This window comes from Eretmochelys imbricata, chromosome 18, assembly GCF_965152235.1.
Source record: "Eretmochelys imbricata isolate rEreImb1 chromosome 18, rEreImb1.hap1, whole genome shotgun sequence".
In the NCBI taxonomy this organism is placed as follows: Eukaryota; Metazoa; Chordata; order Testudines; family Cheloniidae; genus Eretmochelys; species Eretmochelys imbricata.
In genome coordinates this window covers 17,310,087-17,324,503 of record NC_135589.1, presented here as the reverse complement: position 1 = coordinate 17,324,503, position 14,417 = coordinate 17,310,087, and the positions used below count along the sequence as shown (strand labels likewise).

Here is a 14,417-nt window from a genome sequence, read left to right as displayed (position 1 = left end):
CAGATGGCATTACTTAGAGCCGCAGTTCTCAAACTGTGGGTTGGGACCCAAAAGCGCGTCGTGACCCTGTTTGAGTGGGGTTGTCAGGGCTGGCATTAGACTTGCTGGGGCCTGAGGCTGAAGCCAGAAGTCCAAGCCGCACCGCCGAGGGCTGAAGCCGAAGCCTGAAGGCTTCAGACCTGGGCAGTGGGGCTCGGGTTACAGCCTCCACCTGCCCAGGGCTGAAGCCCTCAAACTTTGGCTTCGCCCTCCCCAAGGGGGCGGGGTTCGGGCTTCGGCCCCCCTGCCCGGGGTGGAAGGGCTCGGTCTTCAGCCCTCCTTCCCGGGGTCGTGTAGTAATTGTTGTTGTCAGAAGGGGGTCAGAGTACAATGAAGTTTGAGAACCCCTGACTTAGAGGGTACTCCGAGTGCTGTACTGTTGTGAACCACTTTCAGCAGGTTCCTGTACAAGAGGATCTGAAGTTCCCATTTCACCTTCCTACCCACACCCTGCACAGAGAATAAGTTGGACTGTTTATTGTTTTATTGTTAGGAAATGTTACACCAGCAGAGTCCACTCGCAAAAGGTGATCAGCTTGACACACTCGTCCTGCAGCTCTACTTGTTTTAACTCCTGCCAAAGCCTTTAAACACTGCTTTTATATATCTATGGTACTTCTATGCCCCACTCCAATAGTATCTGAGCACTTCAGTTTTCCATGCATTCATCCTCACTCCTGAAAACTTGACTATACTATTCTAGAGCAGAGGTCCTCTTCTGGCTCCATCTATAGGAAGCCCAAGGGATGTCTTGTTAGCCTCAGACAATTTGCTATCAGTCGCGAGACAAGGGCAGGCAGGCTTTAGGATCCTGGTACCCCAGGAAAAGAATCCTCTGGTTCCCTCCCTCTGCCTTTCATCTGAGGCACGACAGCAGGTCTCCATCTCTTCCTTTTCCCAGGTCGCCTCCATCTTTCTCCTCGGTCTTCCCTCCTCTCCCCACTAGTAGTCATGACTGACTCCTGGCCAGCTGGCTTCACAAGCCACCCCTCAAGGCTGGAGGAAGAAGTAGAAAGCTTTTCTGCGGCAGTGTTTAAGCAGCATGGTGCCCCCCAGCCTTGAAAACTGGGCTGGAATTTCCAGACACGCCCAGGAAAGTTAAGCACTCTGATCCCACTGACACTCGATGGGTTTGGGGAATCTCACCTTTTGGCAAACCTTAGCCATTAATGCCCTAGGTGGCTGCCTACCCAGCTCATGCTTAGAGCTGCTCCTAAGAAGAGCAGCAACAAAATAAAGCGGCCCGTTCTTCCTGCTTCCTCCACGTCGGCTTGCCTGACCGAACCTAGCCACGCCTCGCCAGCCTCTGCAGGAGGAGGATTAGGCTAACGGCTCAGCCTGGCGCACGAAGCAGAAAGGGTTTCAGATCAGAGCACTCCCCACGAAAATACATGATCTTTCCCTCAGCCACTGGCAACCCAGCACTCATGCCCCAGCTCAAGCACCACTCCAGTGAGATTGCTTGGGAAGCTTTCCTATGGAACGGTTCTCGCTTTTCAGCCCTTCTGATGTTGAACACGTGTCTCAGCGAATTTGAAACATAACTAAGCAGCAGCAGTGCACACAGTACTGGGGAGCTTGTTCTGCATTCATGGGGAGGGTTACTTTGAAAATGAAGTTTTAATAACGGTTTAGGATGCAAAGTCTCAACAAGAAAAGGGGCCTCGGAAGCTCAGTGAGCATCTGTATGGGAGCACCTCCCATTTACTCTGGATTAGCGGTTAATGGCTGCTTTCAGTGCCTTTTTCATGCTCTGGCGACAGAAGAATAAAGCAAATGAACTCAAATGCTTCATAAAATGATGTTACATGGGAGCAACTTTTGATTTTCTTCAGAGCAGTTTTTTCTGCTCACCAATGAAAATCTTTATTAAATACATCAATTGCTTTATCAAAATGTTATTTCCCTTTATTCTCCGATCACAGATGCACACAACACCCAGGAGTAATTCATTAAAACAGGAATTCTCCATCTCCAGACACCAGTCTCCTCTCAGATTTCATTAAGAACAATTTAAAATCAGGGACCCAAAGCAGTCACAAGTGGATCCCTCCCTTACATCCTTCTGATCACTGGCCCAAGCATACTGGAAATCGTTTACATGACCCAGCAACATTGGTAAAACTATGCCAAAATGTTCACTTCTGGCTGCTTAGAGTGAGTCTTCTAAACAGGAGGGGCTTGATTTTCATAGCTCCCGAGGGATCTGGCATTACACAGCAACTATGAAAATCAGGGGCATTTTTATTTTGGTGCCTACATACCTCAGGCATCCATATCTGAAAAGTTGTTCCCACAATCCTTTGCAAGTTTCCTACATATGTTCAGCATCTCTCTAGCTGCTTGCATTAGAGATCAGGGGGTCAACTTCTCTGCTCAGCTCTCCTGGTGCAAGTCCGGAGCAACTCTAACTTTGAGTAAAACATTCTGGATTTACATTGCAGGCAGAATTTGACCCAAATGGTTTATATTACATCTGAAAGCAGCCTTGAGTCTCTGCTTCCCAATAGTATAAAGCATTGCTTTCTGGCTTCAGGGTTCTCAGGACAATAGCTGCTAAAAGTCGCATCAAAATTCAACTGCAAAGTAGAATAAATCAGAGAAATTTTAGGCTGATACCTGGCATTCAAATGATATAAAGCATCCACATCTGGCCCCAGAAACTTACAAGGTATCTATCAAACCATGTAATGGTATCTCAGATCTAACAGTAAGTTTTGTAGGCATTTTGCCAGTCCTAGACTTTGGGCTAGTGCAATTTTCAAGCTGTTGGAGTCAAACACGAAGATGATGGAAATTAAACTGCTTTTCTTAAGAGTTGGTTCTGAGCTGCAAAGTTTGAGTCTGTCAGCAAGGATAGCTTTAGCATGGTTTCAACAGTACCCACAGAAAGCAAAAACGAGGGTGCAAAGACAATGGATTTTTTTTTTATACTTCATGGATAGGTACCTACAGGTTCATATTAATGATATTTATGAGGGCAAAGACCACTGGTACTGCAGCTCCTTGTGTAAGGTCACAATACCCGGAGCTGGGCCCAGCCCAATGGGACAGGAGCCACTGCTGCCGGGTGAGTGTGGGGCAGGATCACTCTCCAGCTCCCCTCCACACCAGGCCAGGATTAGTGCGGCGAGGAGGTGAAGGGGGATGACGCTGACCTATGGATTTTAGGCTGCCCCCCATGAATTTACAACAGAGTTTAGTACAGTGCACCCGCTGAATCCAGAAGCTACATCTGGCCTGGGGTCAGACCTTTCCCAAAGTTCTAGGGCTGCTTGGACCTGGGGTTTGGCTTCAGACCAGCCTCTGCTTTTTAAGGAGCTGAGGTTTATCTTTTCCCCACCACCCCTTAAAAAAAGATATTGTTGTTTAGGTGAAAGCGCTGGGCAGTTGTGCTCTGTCATTCTAAATGTGAGAATATTTAAAGGCGTGAAAAGACAATGAGCCAAGAGCAGTGGACAGAATGTTTGACGAAGACCCAGGTGACTCGTTGGGCATGTATGGCAGCCTAGTTCACATGCTGTCTCTGATGATATTTAACCTCCCGTGATACTGGTACCTTGCCCAGCACTCTGAAAATGGAAAGTGCTAACACTAACGAATACACGCAGAGAAGTATTATCTTCCTTTTACAAATGAATCAGACACATATTTAGTGATTCCCCCCCTCCCGTGTCACAGAATTCGTATGCCGGAATTCCTGGCTACCAATCTACACCCATACCGAGTCTCCCTAGCAGCTCCGAGACCTGGAGATGGAGAGGATGGCTGTCATTTGAGCCAGACATTGTGTATGCTAAAACAGAAAGCTTTACTGAAATACATGCCTGCACCTCTTCTCAATGTCCAACTAATATTTCACTGGCCTTACCTATTTGTGCATTATCGTACAGGAGAAGGTCATAGGCTCCTTGGAATCCAGTCCGATAATTGGTTCTGGTCCCTTGATCCCACTGGACCACCACAGTCCTATCCGGTGTTGTTGGGCTGCCTTGCCGGCCAATCTCAACCACAGTCCCAACGTTCCCTTCGCCGTTGTCCTGATTGCCCCATTTCCAGTCAATTCCGCGGACCACCCGCATCCCGACCTGCATGCTTGCATATGGGTCCAAGTCCATCACGCTGTACAGCGGCCCTCACTGGCAGGGAATCTCAAAGGCAAGATGGAGGGAGCCGTGTGCCCAGCACACCTAGTAAGAAAGCACACAGTTAAGATACATTGTACAGCAAGGCGCGCGTGTAAATCATTTTGGCTAAACAAACTAGGCCTACAAGGGCTCACTGAATTAATGTTTTTCTAGATTCTGCATTTTCTGCTCAAGTCAGTCAAACCCAACAGGTCATCTTTGGTCAACTCAGATTCCCCCTGCCTCTCCCCCGCCTGCACCAAAATGGTTGAGCGCTGCTTTGGGTAGCAAGGTGTTATACTACAGAAGAACATCCTGGAACTTCAAATAAAATTCTCTCCCTTGCAGACAGGGTGTAAAATCCTGGTTCCATCGAAGCGAATGGAAAAATCTCCCAGACATCAATGGGTCCAGGATTTCATCCAAGCTGACAACAATTTCAGCATTTAAATTGGTATGAATCTTAGCTCTTTCCTCAGGCCCTCAAACAAAACTACATCTACTCACGTAGTGCTCTGTTATGAACATCTGTCCCATCCATAATGTTCCCCCGGCGTGAGAAGCTGGAGGAAATGAAAGGAAGGAGAAAGGCTTCTCTTCCCCACCAACTAGGGTCCTGTTACCAATGCTGGTTCCCACCACACTGTTAGACCAGCCACAGAGGTTTCATCACATGGATATGTGCAGACACTTCTGTTTGAGGAACTCTGCTCCCTACCACTATGGCCTCAGCCTGAGGTTAAACCAAAAAGACATTTGAAACAGCCAAATTTCACCTGCTTTCACAGAACACTGCCTCCTTCCCCACCTCTCCTGAAAACTGGGCCCACAGCAGTGTCCACGAGCCCAGTTTAGAGTGTATAATAAAACCCAGAAATTCAAAGGAGTGTTTCTTCTTTGGGAGCATGTTGCACAGCTCTGATCGCTCCAGGGTTATGAACAAAGCCAACTCCAATTTGTGCTTCGCTCCTCCGTTCCACACACCAAGATCTGGTATAGCGTCTGTGCAGCAGCTTGTGTTTCGTTAGAGGAGCTGCAGGATCATTTTAATCTTTCCCTATCGCACTGGTGTCCCAGATCTGGTTGGCATCGTAACCAACTTGCAGCCAGCTAAGATTTTATGGTTATAGGTATGCTGCATACCAGGGCAAACTTAGAACTTCCTGCTTTTCATCATGAACGGAGCACAGATCATCTTCCTACAAACATACAGGCCCCCGCCAAGGTCCAACATTTTCAGTGCTGTGGGTCGGAAGCTCATCATAGGGCACCGCCGCAATCTACCTACTGAAATAGGCACTCTACAAAATGGTGTCCCCTGCACAGCGTGACCGCACACACACACCGTATATGCAAGGTCACACTGCATGCAGGATTCCTTTTTGTAGAACAGGTCTGCTGGAGAGAGGAGGGGAAGGGATGTATTTGGGGGCTGGAAGGAGTTGGTCCAGTGGGACCACCAAGTTGGACCACCAAGCTTCCTTTAGTTGCTATCAGTATAGGCCTCATGACACATAGTTCAGCAGTCCTGATTCCAACACTAGAGGGCAGCAGTGCCCATACGCTACCCAGTTCATTTCCGTATTATAGAGGTTTCACCAAAAGGTGTTCAAACTATTTATCTTCACTATGGTTACAAACTAATAAAGGCCTTTCAAAATCTTTCCTCCACTCCTCCATTGGTCGAGAATTCAGTCATTCAAGCATTTACATTTAGGTCATCTTCAGAAGACCGGAAAGCAAACTGTAGTTCTGTAGACTATGGAAACACTAAAGGAGACTGTAGCAAAAGTTTCTGGGAAATAACAGTGTGTCAGAACACTGCAAAAATATATTGAGAAGGAAGCCTAGAACGCACTGCAAGGATTCATGTGGCTTTCATTCCTACTTATCTATAAGATCAATCCCAAGACAAAAAGAGCGCAGGGAAGAGTTATAGCCTGTTACAGGGAGGTGTGCCAATAGCCACAGCAAGCGTTAAACAGTTCAATTCACAGGGCTCAACTCTCAACACAATCAGCGAGTCATGATCAAACGAGAAACCAGGCACAGAAGCATCATCCCCACTGGTAACATTTTAAAGAAGGAACGTGCACATGAACTGTACTGCTTTCACACATTAAATCGGAGTCCCTGTCTTGGTTAACAGGTCTAAGATTAGACCCGCACCCCTATAAATAGTTTTCATTTTAAAATATGGTGGGGGGGGTTGAAGACAACCCAAAGCCTTAGCCTTTGAAAAGCCACACTCAGCAACATTTAAAAAGTAAGCTTCGTCTTTGATGGATGAGCCATCAGCAAGTCAGGGCAGCCTGGAGGGAAAGTATGTCACAGCTAGGGCTGGCTGCTTGTCATGGCAGAAAAGAATGCTGAGGTCACAATTTATTTAAAAAAAAAAAAAATGCAGCAAGTTAAGGGAGGGAGGTCATGCGGTCTGGAGCCAAGTTATTTTCAGGCTGCCACAAAGGTCATCAATTAGTTTCAACTGCCATGGTTGTTTTTGCAAGGATACCAGTCCATTGGGAGCAGAATTGAGATTAAAGAAACCCATTTCATGCAGGTCGAATAACCATCAGATGGTAACAACCTCCTGCCACTACTGATGCTGGCTAGATTTGAACTGGTGATCCAGAGGTGAAGGAATCTCCAGCCTACCCCCAAATCCCTAAATCAATCTAGTTCCTGCCTATTCCTGGTCTCCCCCAGCCATTCAGTACCGCAGCACTCATTCCCTCCCAAATACTGCGTTAATATTATTCACTGATCTTTTGCACATACAGGATCCATGAAGACAGGTTTCAGAGTAGCAGCTGTGTTAGTCTGTATCCAATCTTGCATCCGATGAAGTGAGCTGTAGCTCACGAAAGTTTATGCTCAAATAAATTTGTTAGTCTCTAAGGTGCCACAAGTCCTCCTTTTCTTTTTGAGGATCCACGAAGCCTCTGATTTTCTTTAAGACATTCACTGTGTTTCTCCAGTAAGACAGATTTGTCCTGGGCTGGAGATGGATGAAAATTAGAAATAAATAATATTCACCCAGAGAGAGAGAGAGAGAGAGAGAGAAAGATGTTGCTGGGATTTTAAATTTTAACAGCAACTTATTAACACTAACATGGCTATTTTGGTTTCCAACTAGAGGACAATGAGGGATTATAGTTTGCAATTACATCCCTGTCCCATTCACTAACTTCAAACTTTAGTCAGTTCAGTAGATTGCTTAAGCAATAACCTTTCTTCTGAAACAAGAGTAAAAATCCTGCTCTTAAAAGGGGATTACATTTGTCAGTCTTGGTTAAATGATTAGTGAATAGTCTTTCATCAGAAAAGTCAGGGAAACCCTCCTCCCCACCCCATTTCTGTGATTTGAAGAAATATTTTTATTTAAAATATAGGGTAAAGTTTTCAAAAAGGACCTCAATGACTTAAGAGCTAAGTCCCATAGAAAGTCAATGAAACAGACTTCCAAGTGCTTAAGTCTCCTTTCCAAAAGTGACGTAAGAGTTGTCATTGAGGTGAAAATTGTATTCTTTGGCTTTTAGCTTAATGTTTTTTTTTTAATCCTAATAGGTCATTCAGTCTCTTCCTAAAGATCTTTGTATTTCTGAATGAAGTACTAAAGAGAGCTAAATTCTGCTTTAAGATGCCGTTGAAACAGCTCCCATTCGGCCCTAAATGTTCATAAATGACATTTGCCATGAATTGTCACTTGAAACTAAGCCCTTTTAGAGGCAGGTGGTTAGAGATACGCTGCAGAATGATGGGGCCAGAATAAAAACGGCTGCAAGGATAGGAAATGTTTTTGCATTGCAATTTATGTGAACTAAAAATAGAGATTAAAATGGATTCTGTATTATTTCTGATATTAAAGAGGAATTCCCGCGATGATTAACATGTTACAATACTGCATATCACACAAACATTCATCCATTTGACCATCGTGTTCCTTGTAATTTCTGCTAGTTAGTATTTATTGCAGGTGATACTTAGTCCAGACTAAACGCAAGATAAAGTCTTTGGCACCAGCCTCAAGATGAACACACCCCCTTCTTCTGGTCTATCTTCTCAAGATAGTCTATCCACCTTCTGCTCTCATGCCGTAGCCCAGCCTGGGCTCCTTTGAGTCTCTCTCCAGCAAGCAGAGACTCTACAGGGCTTCCTACCTGCAGTCCACCTCCTATCCAGCTGGCTTCTGTCCTATCTCCACCCCAGAAGCCTGATATAGCCCCATGACCTGCCTTTATTCATTTTCTCCACCTTGGGAGGCGAGCTAAGTATGTCACAGCTGAGGCTGGACCCATCTCCCCATGACAGCCCTCCATCTAGATGTCCAATCCTGCAAGGTGCTGAGCATCTTCCGATGATTCCAGTGGGAAGCGAGGGCGCTTTCCATCTTGTGGAATCGTGCCCCAAACCTGACAGCAAAAGTGCAGCACCAGACTTCAAAGGCAACACACTCTGCCGCTGCTATAGCCACCCCTCAGCGTTCAAGTCTCCTTTTCTTTTTTTGTCCTACATGGTGGAAGTTTAAAGATGTGGTGGGAATAAAGAGTCATATACTAAGCCAGACAAACAAACCGAGGATCTTAACTGCATTTCAGGATTCTCTGCATACTGTTCTTAGCACTAGATCAAAATGTTTCTTGCTCATTTCTTTCACAAATGTCTGAGGAAGGTTCATGTGTCAAATACGAAAACAAACCACTTCTGAAGCTGCTAGGCTGATCCTAAAGGGCCACTGTCAATTATGCTCAGAGAAGAGGGAACTGCCATGACCCAGCAATACAGACTCATCCCCGAACATCTGCACTCCCTGTCTGGCCCTCCCCCACAGAGATTACCAACCTACCTGTTGATATAGCTCTGTCCTGGCCTCTCTCCAATGTCAACATCATCTCCAGTATTTTGTCAATAAAAGTCTGGTAAGGAAATATCCAGATCCTCCCACTCACAGGGCTATTAAAGGGCAGATGAGGCAACATCAGTGTTCATTCACATACACTCTAGCTGCCCGCTGGTTTCATACACTTGCACGGAGATGGTTTATTAGTGCTTTGCTACTCTACAGCGCTTTCAAAGCCTGGATCTCAATGGGCTTTACAAACATTAATGAATTAAGCCCCTGGGGAGCTAGCTCACTATTATCATCATCCCCTTCCCATACTACAGATGGAAAACCAAAGGAGAGAAATGACTTGTCCATAATTACATACTGAATCAGGTGCAGAACTGAGTGTGGACGAGGTAACTACTAGATCACACTCCATCCCATGCAGTGATTTACTGCTGGATTTTTAAAACATTTCTTCGCTCTGTACTGTCTGTCTGTTGGTTCTGGTCAGCCACTCAAGATTATTTCATAATTAGGTAGGAAACAAACTGCTAACTCATTTAGCATGAACACACCATACCAGCATTAAATTACAAGCTATTTGTTATTTACAAGAGGGGCCCCACTGGCCAGGGCACATCTTAATTTCAGTTTAGAGTTCAACCTTTGGGAGGAGGAAGTGTTTTCTCCCCTTCCCTAAACATGGTGTGCAAACAGTTCAAAGAGCATGTTCTTTGCAGCCATTTTGCATCCCAAAGCAGGTCACAATCGGTGAACATACTCAGCACTCACTTCCCCTACCACAGCTAAGCAGCCACCTCTGGATCTCAGCCACTCTTTTGTTTTGTAACCTAGCGGGCCAGGAGAGCAATGCAAACATGTTTCCCCATGTACACCACTGAGCCTCTCTCTCATATTTGCTTTGATCAGGGAGAAAAGGGAAGGTAGAGGAGGCCTTAGTTCTTCTTGCTTCCTCGTATTTAAGAAGACATAAGAACATGCGCGCATGGCCAGGACAGGGAAGCTGTATATAAAGATAATTTGAGATTAAGTTTTAATTTTTGCAAAACTCCCTTCTCAGAGACAAGTTTCAATGATTCAGTGATTTAACACACACACACACACACAGATGTATCCTGCAAAAGTTTTGATTTTGCCGCCCAGCCATTGAACTGTGAAGGAACTCTGCTAAAGAAACAGCTGGACTCTCCAGCGTGCAATGCTATTAGCAGGAAGATTTGTAATAATCATCGCTGCATGAACTGTGAAATCAAACCAGCTTTGGAAATTCTGAAGTGAGAGGATTTGGTTTAAGAATTAAAATAGATAGGATACAAATCTTATTCCATCTCTATACACTGACCAAGTCCATAACCCATCAACTATCCCAGCATTAATGTCCAAACTCGCCCCTCATTGAGGTTTGAGACTTACCAGTAACTGAAAAATAGGAACCGTGTAAGCTTCTTCCCTCAGATTGGCCATTTCTAGAGTTTCACTCCAAGACCTTCTCCAGCCAGAGACACCCCACACCCTTTAGACACTGGTTGGAGACAGTTAAACCCACAGACCTGCATAGCTCAGCAGTAATGACCCCAAATCATAATGCAGGGTTTCAGCCCCTGAATGGAGGGTGACACAGCATTAGAGCCATGCCTGACAACAAGAAGGGAGGGAGAGCACCACTTCATGGAGGGCCCTTATAGGTCATCTAGGCCATTCGCTCCTCCTAAGAGACATTTCTGGATTTGTTCCCTCTGATATAGTTTACTAAGATCCCAAAAGCATGGTCCGGCTAGAAGCCTGGGACATGTCAGACAGGATCAGAGCCTAGTAGCTAGATATATTTATAGCATCCATCCATCTTGTGGCTTAGAAGTTTGCAGATGGAAGAGACTGCTAAATCATGGACTCTTACAGTTCCACTTGACAGAGTTTAAACGTCTGGCTACCTAATCTAACACACAGCTTAATCCAGACCTCTATTACTAGCCTTTACAATGAAATCTGAACTGGAGGAGGCTTAGGGGGGAAAAAAAAAAATCTACGGCTGTCAAGAGATTAATCACAATTAATCACACTGCTAAACAATAATAGAATACATTTATTTACATTTTTTGGATGTTTTCTACATTTTCAAATATATTGAATTACAACACAGAATACGATGTGTACAGTGCTCACTTTATGTTATTTTTTATTACAAATATTTGCACTGTAAAAATGATCAACAAAAGAAATAAATATCTTGCAATGCCAGCTACAACAGTGCCATGCGAACCCCTGTCCTCACTTTCAGGTGACCCTGTAATTAAGAAGTGGGCAGCATTGTCTCCTGTAAGTGTAAACAAACTTGTTTCGCTTAACAATTGGCTGAACAAGAAGTAGGACTGATTCGACTTGTAGGCTCTAAAGTTTGACATCGTTTTATTTTTGAATGCAGGGTTTTTTGTACATAATTCTAAATTTGTAAGTTCAACTTTCATGATAAAGAGATTGCACTACAGTACTTGTATGAGGTAAGCTGACAAATAAAATATTTGTCAGCTTACCTCATACAAGTACTGTAGTGCAATCTCTTTATCATGAAAGTTGAACTTACAAATTTAGAATTATGTACAAAAAACCCTGCATTCAAAAATAAAACGATGTCAAACTTTAGAGCCTACAAGTCGAATCAGTCCTACTTCTTGTTCAGCCAATTGTTAAGCGAAACAAGTTTGTTTACACTTACAGGAGACAATGCTGCCCACTTCTTAATTACAGGGTCACCTGAAAGTGAGGACAGGGGTTCGCATGGCACTGTTGTAGCTGGCATTGCAAGATATTTATTTCTTTTGTTGATCATTTTTACAGTGCAAATATTCGTAATAAAAAATAATATAAAATGAGCACTGTATACTTTGTATCCTGTGCTGAAATCGATATATTTGAAAATGTAGAAAACATCCAAAAATATTTAACCAATTTCAATTGCTATTTTATTGTAGAACAGTGCGATTAATTGCAATTACGTTTTTTTTAATCAACAGCCCTAAAAATAACTTATTCTCAGCTGCCTGGCTCTGGTGGGAGACAGACTTTTGGGTGGGGGAGAGAATAGCCGCTTCCCCTTCAGAGCATGGACAAATGAGATGCACAATCCACCATCCGCATTAGCAGCAGCCTCTCAACTCCAGTGCTGCAAGGGAGGAGATGGAGACCACCCAAGAGAATTCAGGTGATGGCTCCATGGCTTTTCAGTTGTCTTTGACATGGGGGTGGCAGGGTTCCCAGGCCTGCCAAAAAAAATCCATATTGCTGTCCTGCTTGCTAATCACCACTGCAATTCCCCATGTTACCAAACACACAGTACCAGCAGAACAAACACCTTGGGGCTCTCTGGACTACTGACAGTTGCTGTAGGCATCTATATGCCAGAGTATGAGTCCTCCTCTCCCTCCACCCCCTGACTCCCATCCTTTAGATCAAATCCTTTGCAAACCAAAAACAGAGCCTTCTGCTTTTTCCATCAAGTTACATAAATTGTCTGCAAACTGTCCTAATTATAACTGCCCCAACACCGGACTATTTCAAAAACGTGTTTAATGATCCAGTCGCTGCTCTGTTTAAACATGCAGCACTAATTCAGCGAACATCTGGCACAATCGTAAAAACAGAAGTGAGGTTTGAAAAAAAATAAATTAAACAGGAAACATACAAACAAGCAGCTCAAGTGGCTGCAGCATCACTTCATGGTTTCAGACACACCACAGCCTTTCCATCATGTTCTCATTTTACCTGTCCCATTCCACTTGATTTGTTTGTATAACCAATTTTTCCCTGATATCACACACGCTCTTTAGACACAAACACGCATCACAGCCGCTTGGCAAGTCCTGTGGAATGATCTCCCCTCTTCTGGCCAATAGGCTCTAAGGCCAGCAGGGACCACTACGGTCATCGAATCGGATCTCCTGCAAAACACAGGCTGTAGAACTGCCCCGAAATAATTCCTGGAAGCAAAGGCCTCGATCCTGTGATGAGCACCATACGGGTGCTCACAAAGAACTCACTGCAGGGTGGGGATACACAGCAGCAGGGAAGGAGACATATCGGTTCACATGGAACCGACTGTCCATCGTGTTTCAATGGGTTTGTCCACACTGGGGGGAAAAAAAAAAAGATCCGAGGCAGCGAGCCTCAGAGCCCAGGTCGACTGACTCGGGCTCCTGGGGCTTATGCCAAGGGGCTAAAAATACCTGGGTAGACATCCAGGCTCAGGCTGAAACCCAAGAAGAGGGGGAGGTGCTCAGAACCGAGGCTTCAGCCCGCTCCCGAACATCTACACTGCTATTTTTAGCCTACGTGCCTGAGCCAGCGGACCCGGGGTCTGAGACTTGCTGTTGTGGGGTTTGTGTTTCCACTGTACATATACCCCAACCTTTACAAAGCCCCACAAAATACCATTCCAGCCTCCCTCTCATCTCTTAGGTCTCTCTCTCTCTCACACACACACACACCCTCCTCCGTCACCCTGTTAAGTCTCCTTTCCCCATTTCCATCCGTCTCTCCCCCCACTCCAGATGCTATCACCTACCCATCGAACACCTTCCCATCTGTTTGCCATGCCCTCACCTTTCCTGCATTCAAGACCCTTCTACAGACTTCTGCAAGGCCCAAACTAGATTCACACGAGAGAGTAAGGCCTTGACGGATGAGTATCTCCACACTAAGGAACAGTGGCCTTTGCGAGGACAACCTTTGTAGCCAGAGGCCCACACCATCCATCACAGCAAGCCACATGCAGGAGAGGATGCATTCTAATTACAGACTGCAGGCAGTGCAACTTTCATGACCTATCAGCCATGACTCGCTCCCATGCTCATCCCCAGAGAGGCGATTTAGGGGTGGTTTATTATTCCTCTCCTAGCTCCCCCCAGAAAAGTATGACATGTGCTCGTCTTATTAACCCAGCAGGAATGCAAACCCAAGAGGAAAGGAAATGCTGGCAGTATGGCAGCCCCCGGCACTCCAGAATGCCCTTTGCATGATTGGTCAAATGGATGGTGAGCTGTGAAAGAAACCATGAAAAAACATTTTTATGCAGGCAAAATTAAAGGAACAAAAATGTCTCCATTTACAGATCCACTCGAATGCTTTCAAATCCTTCTCATTCAGAAAAACAATGGCTGGCAAACCAGCTACAGAGCCCGAGAAGCAGGGGAAAAAATTTGAATCATCAGGCCTTTAAACACAACATCATCATCAGTGTTGTCATTGGTTCCTGCATGTGCAATGTCATCAGTGTGCACAGCTGGAAAAATTATATATATTTATTTTACAAGGCTCCTCTCTCATTTAGATTAAATCTTAATTACAGCCCAGCTGTTGCATTTAAAGTGACAGCTGCCTTTACCAAGCAAATTGAAAGCCTCTTTTCT

The 14,417-nt window shown here is 44.9% G+C and overlaps 1 protein-coding gene across 3 annotated transcripts in view; it reads right to left on the bottom strand.

Moving 5' to 3' along the window:
* Positions 1 to 14,417, bottom strand: part of MIB2 (MIB E3 ubiquitin protein ligase 2) — a 112,294-nt gene that overhangs the window by 69,169 nt on the left and 28,708 nt on the right. For all 3 annotated transcript variants that reach the window (XM_077837617.1, XM_077837618.1, XM_077837619.1), the window contains exon 2: positions 3,911 to 4,229. In XM_077837617.1, coding sequence (XP_077693743.1) covers positions 3,911 to 4,157 — 247 coding nt within the window. In that variant the 5' untranslated portion in view covers positions 4,158 to 4,229. The remainder of the gene's footprint in view (positions 1 to 3,910; positions 4,230 to 14,417) is intronic.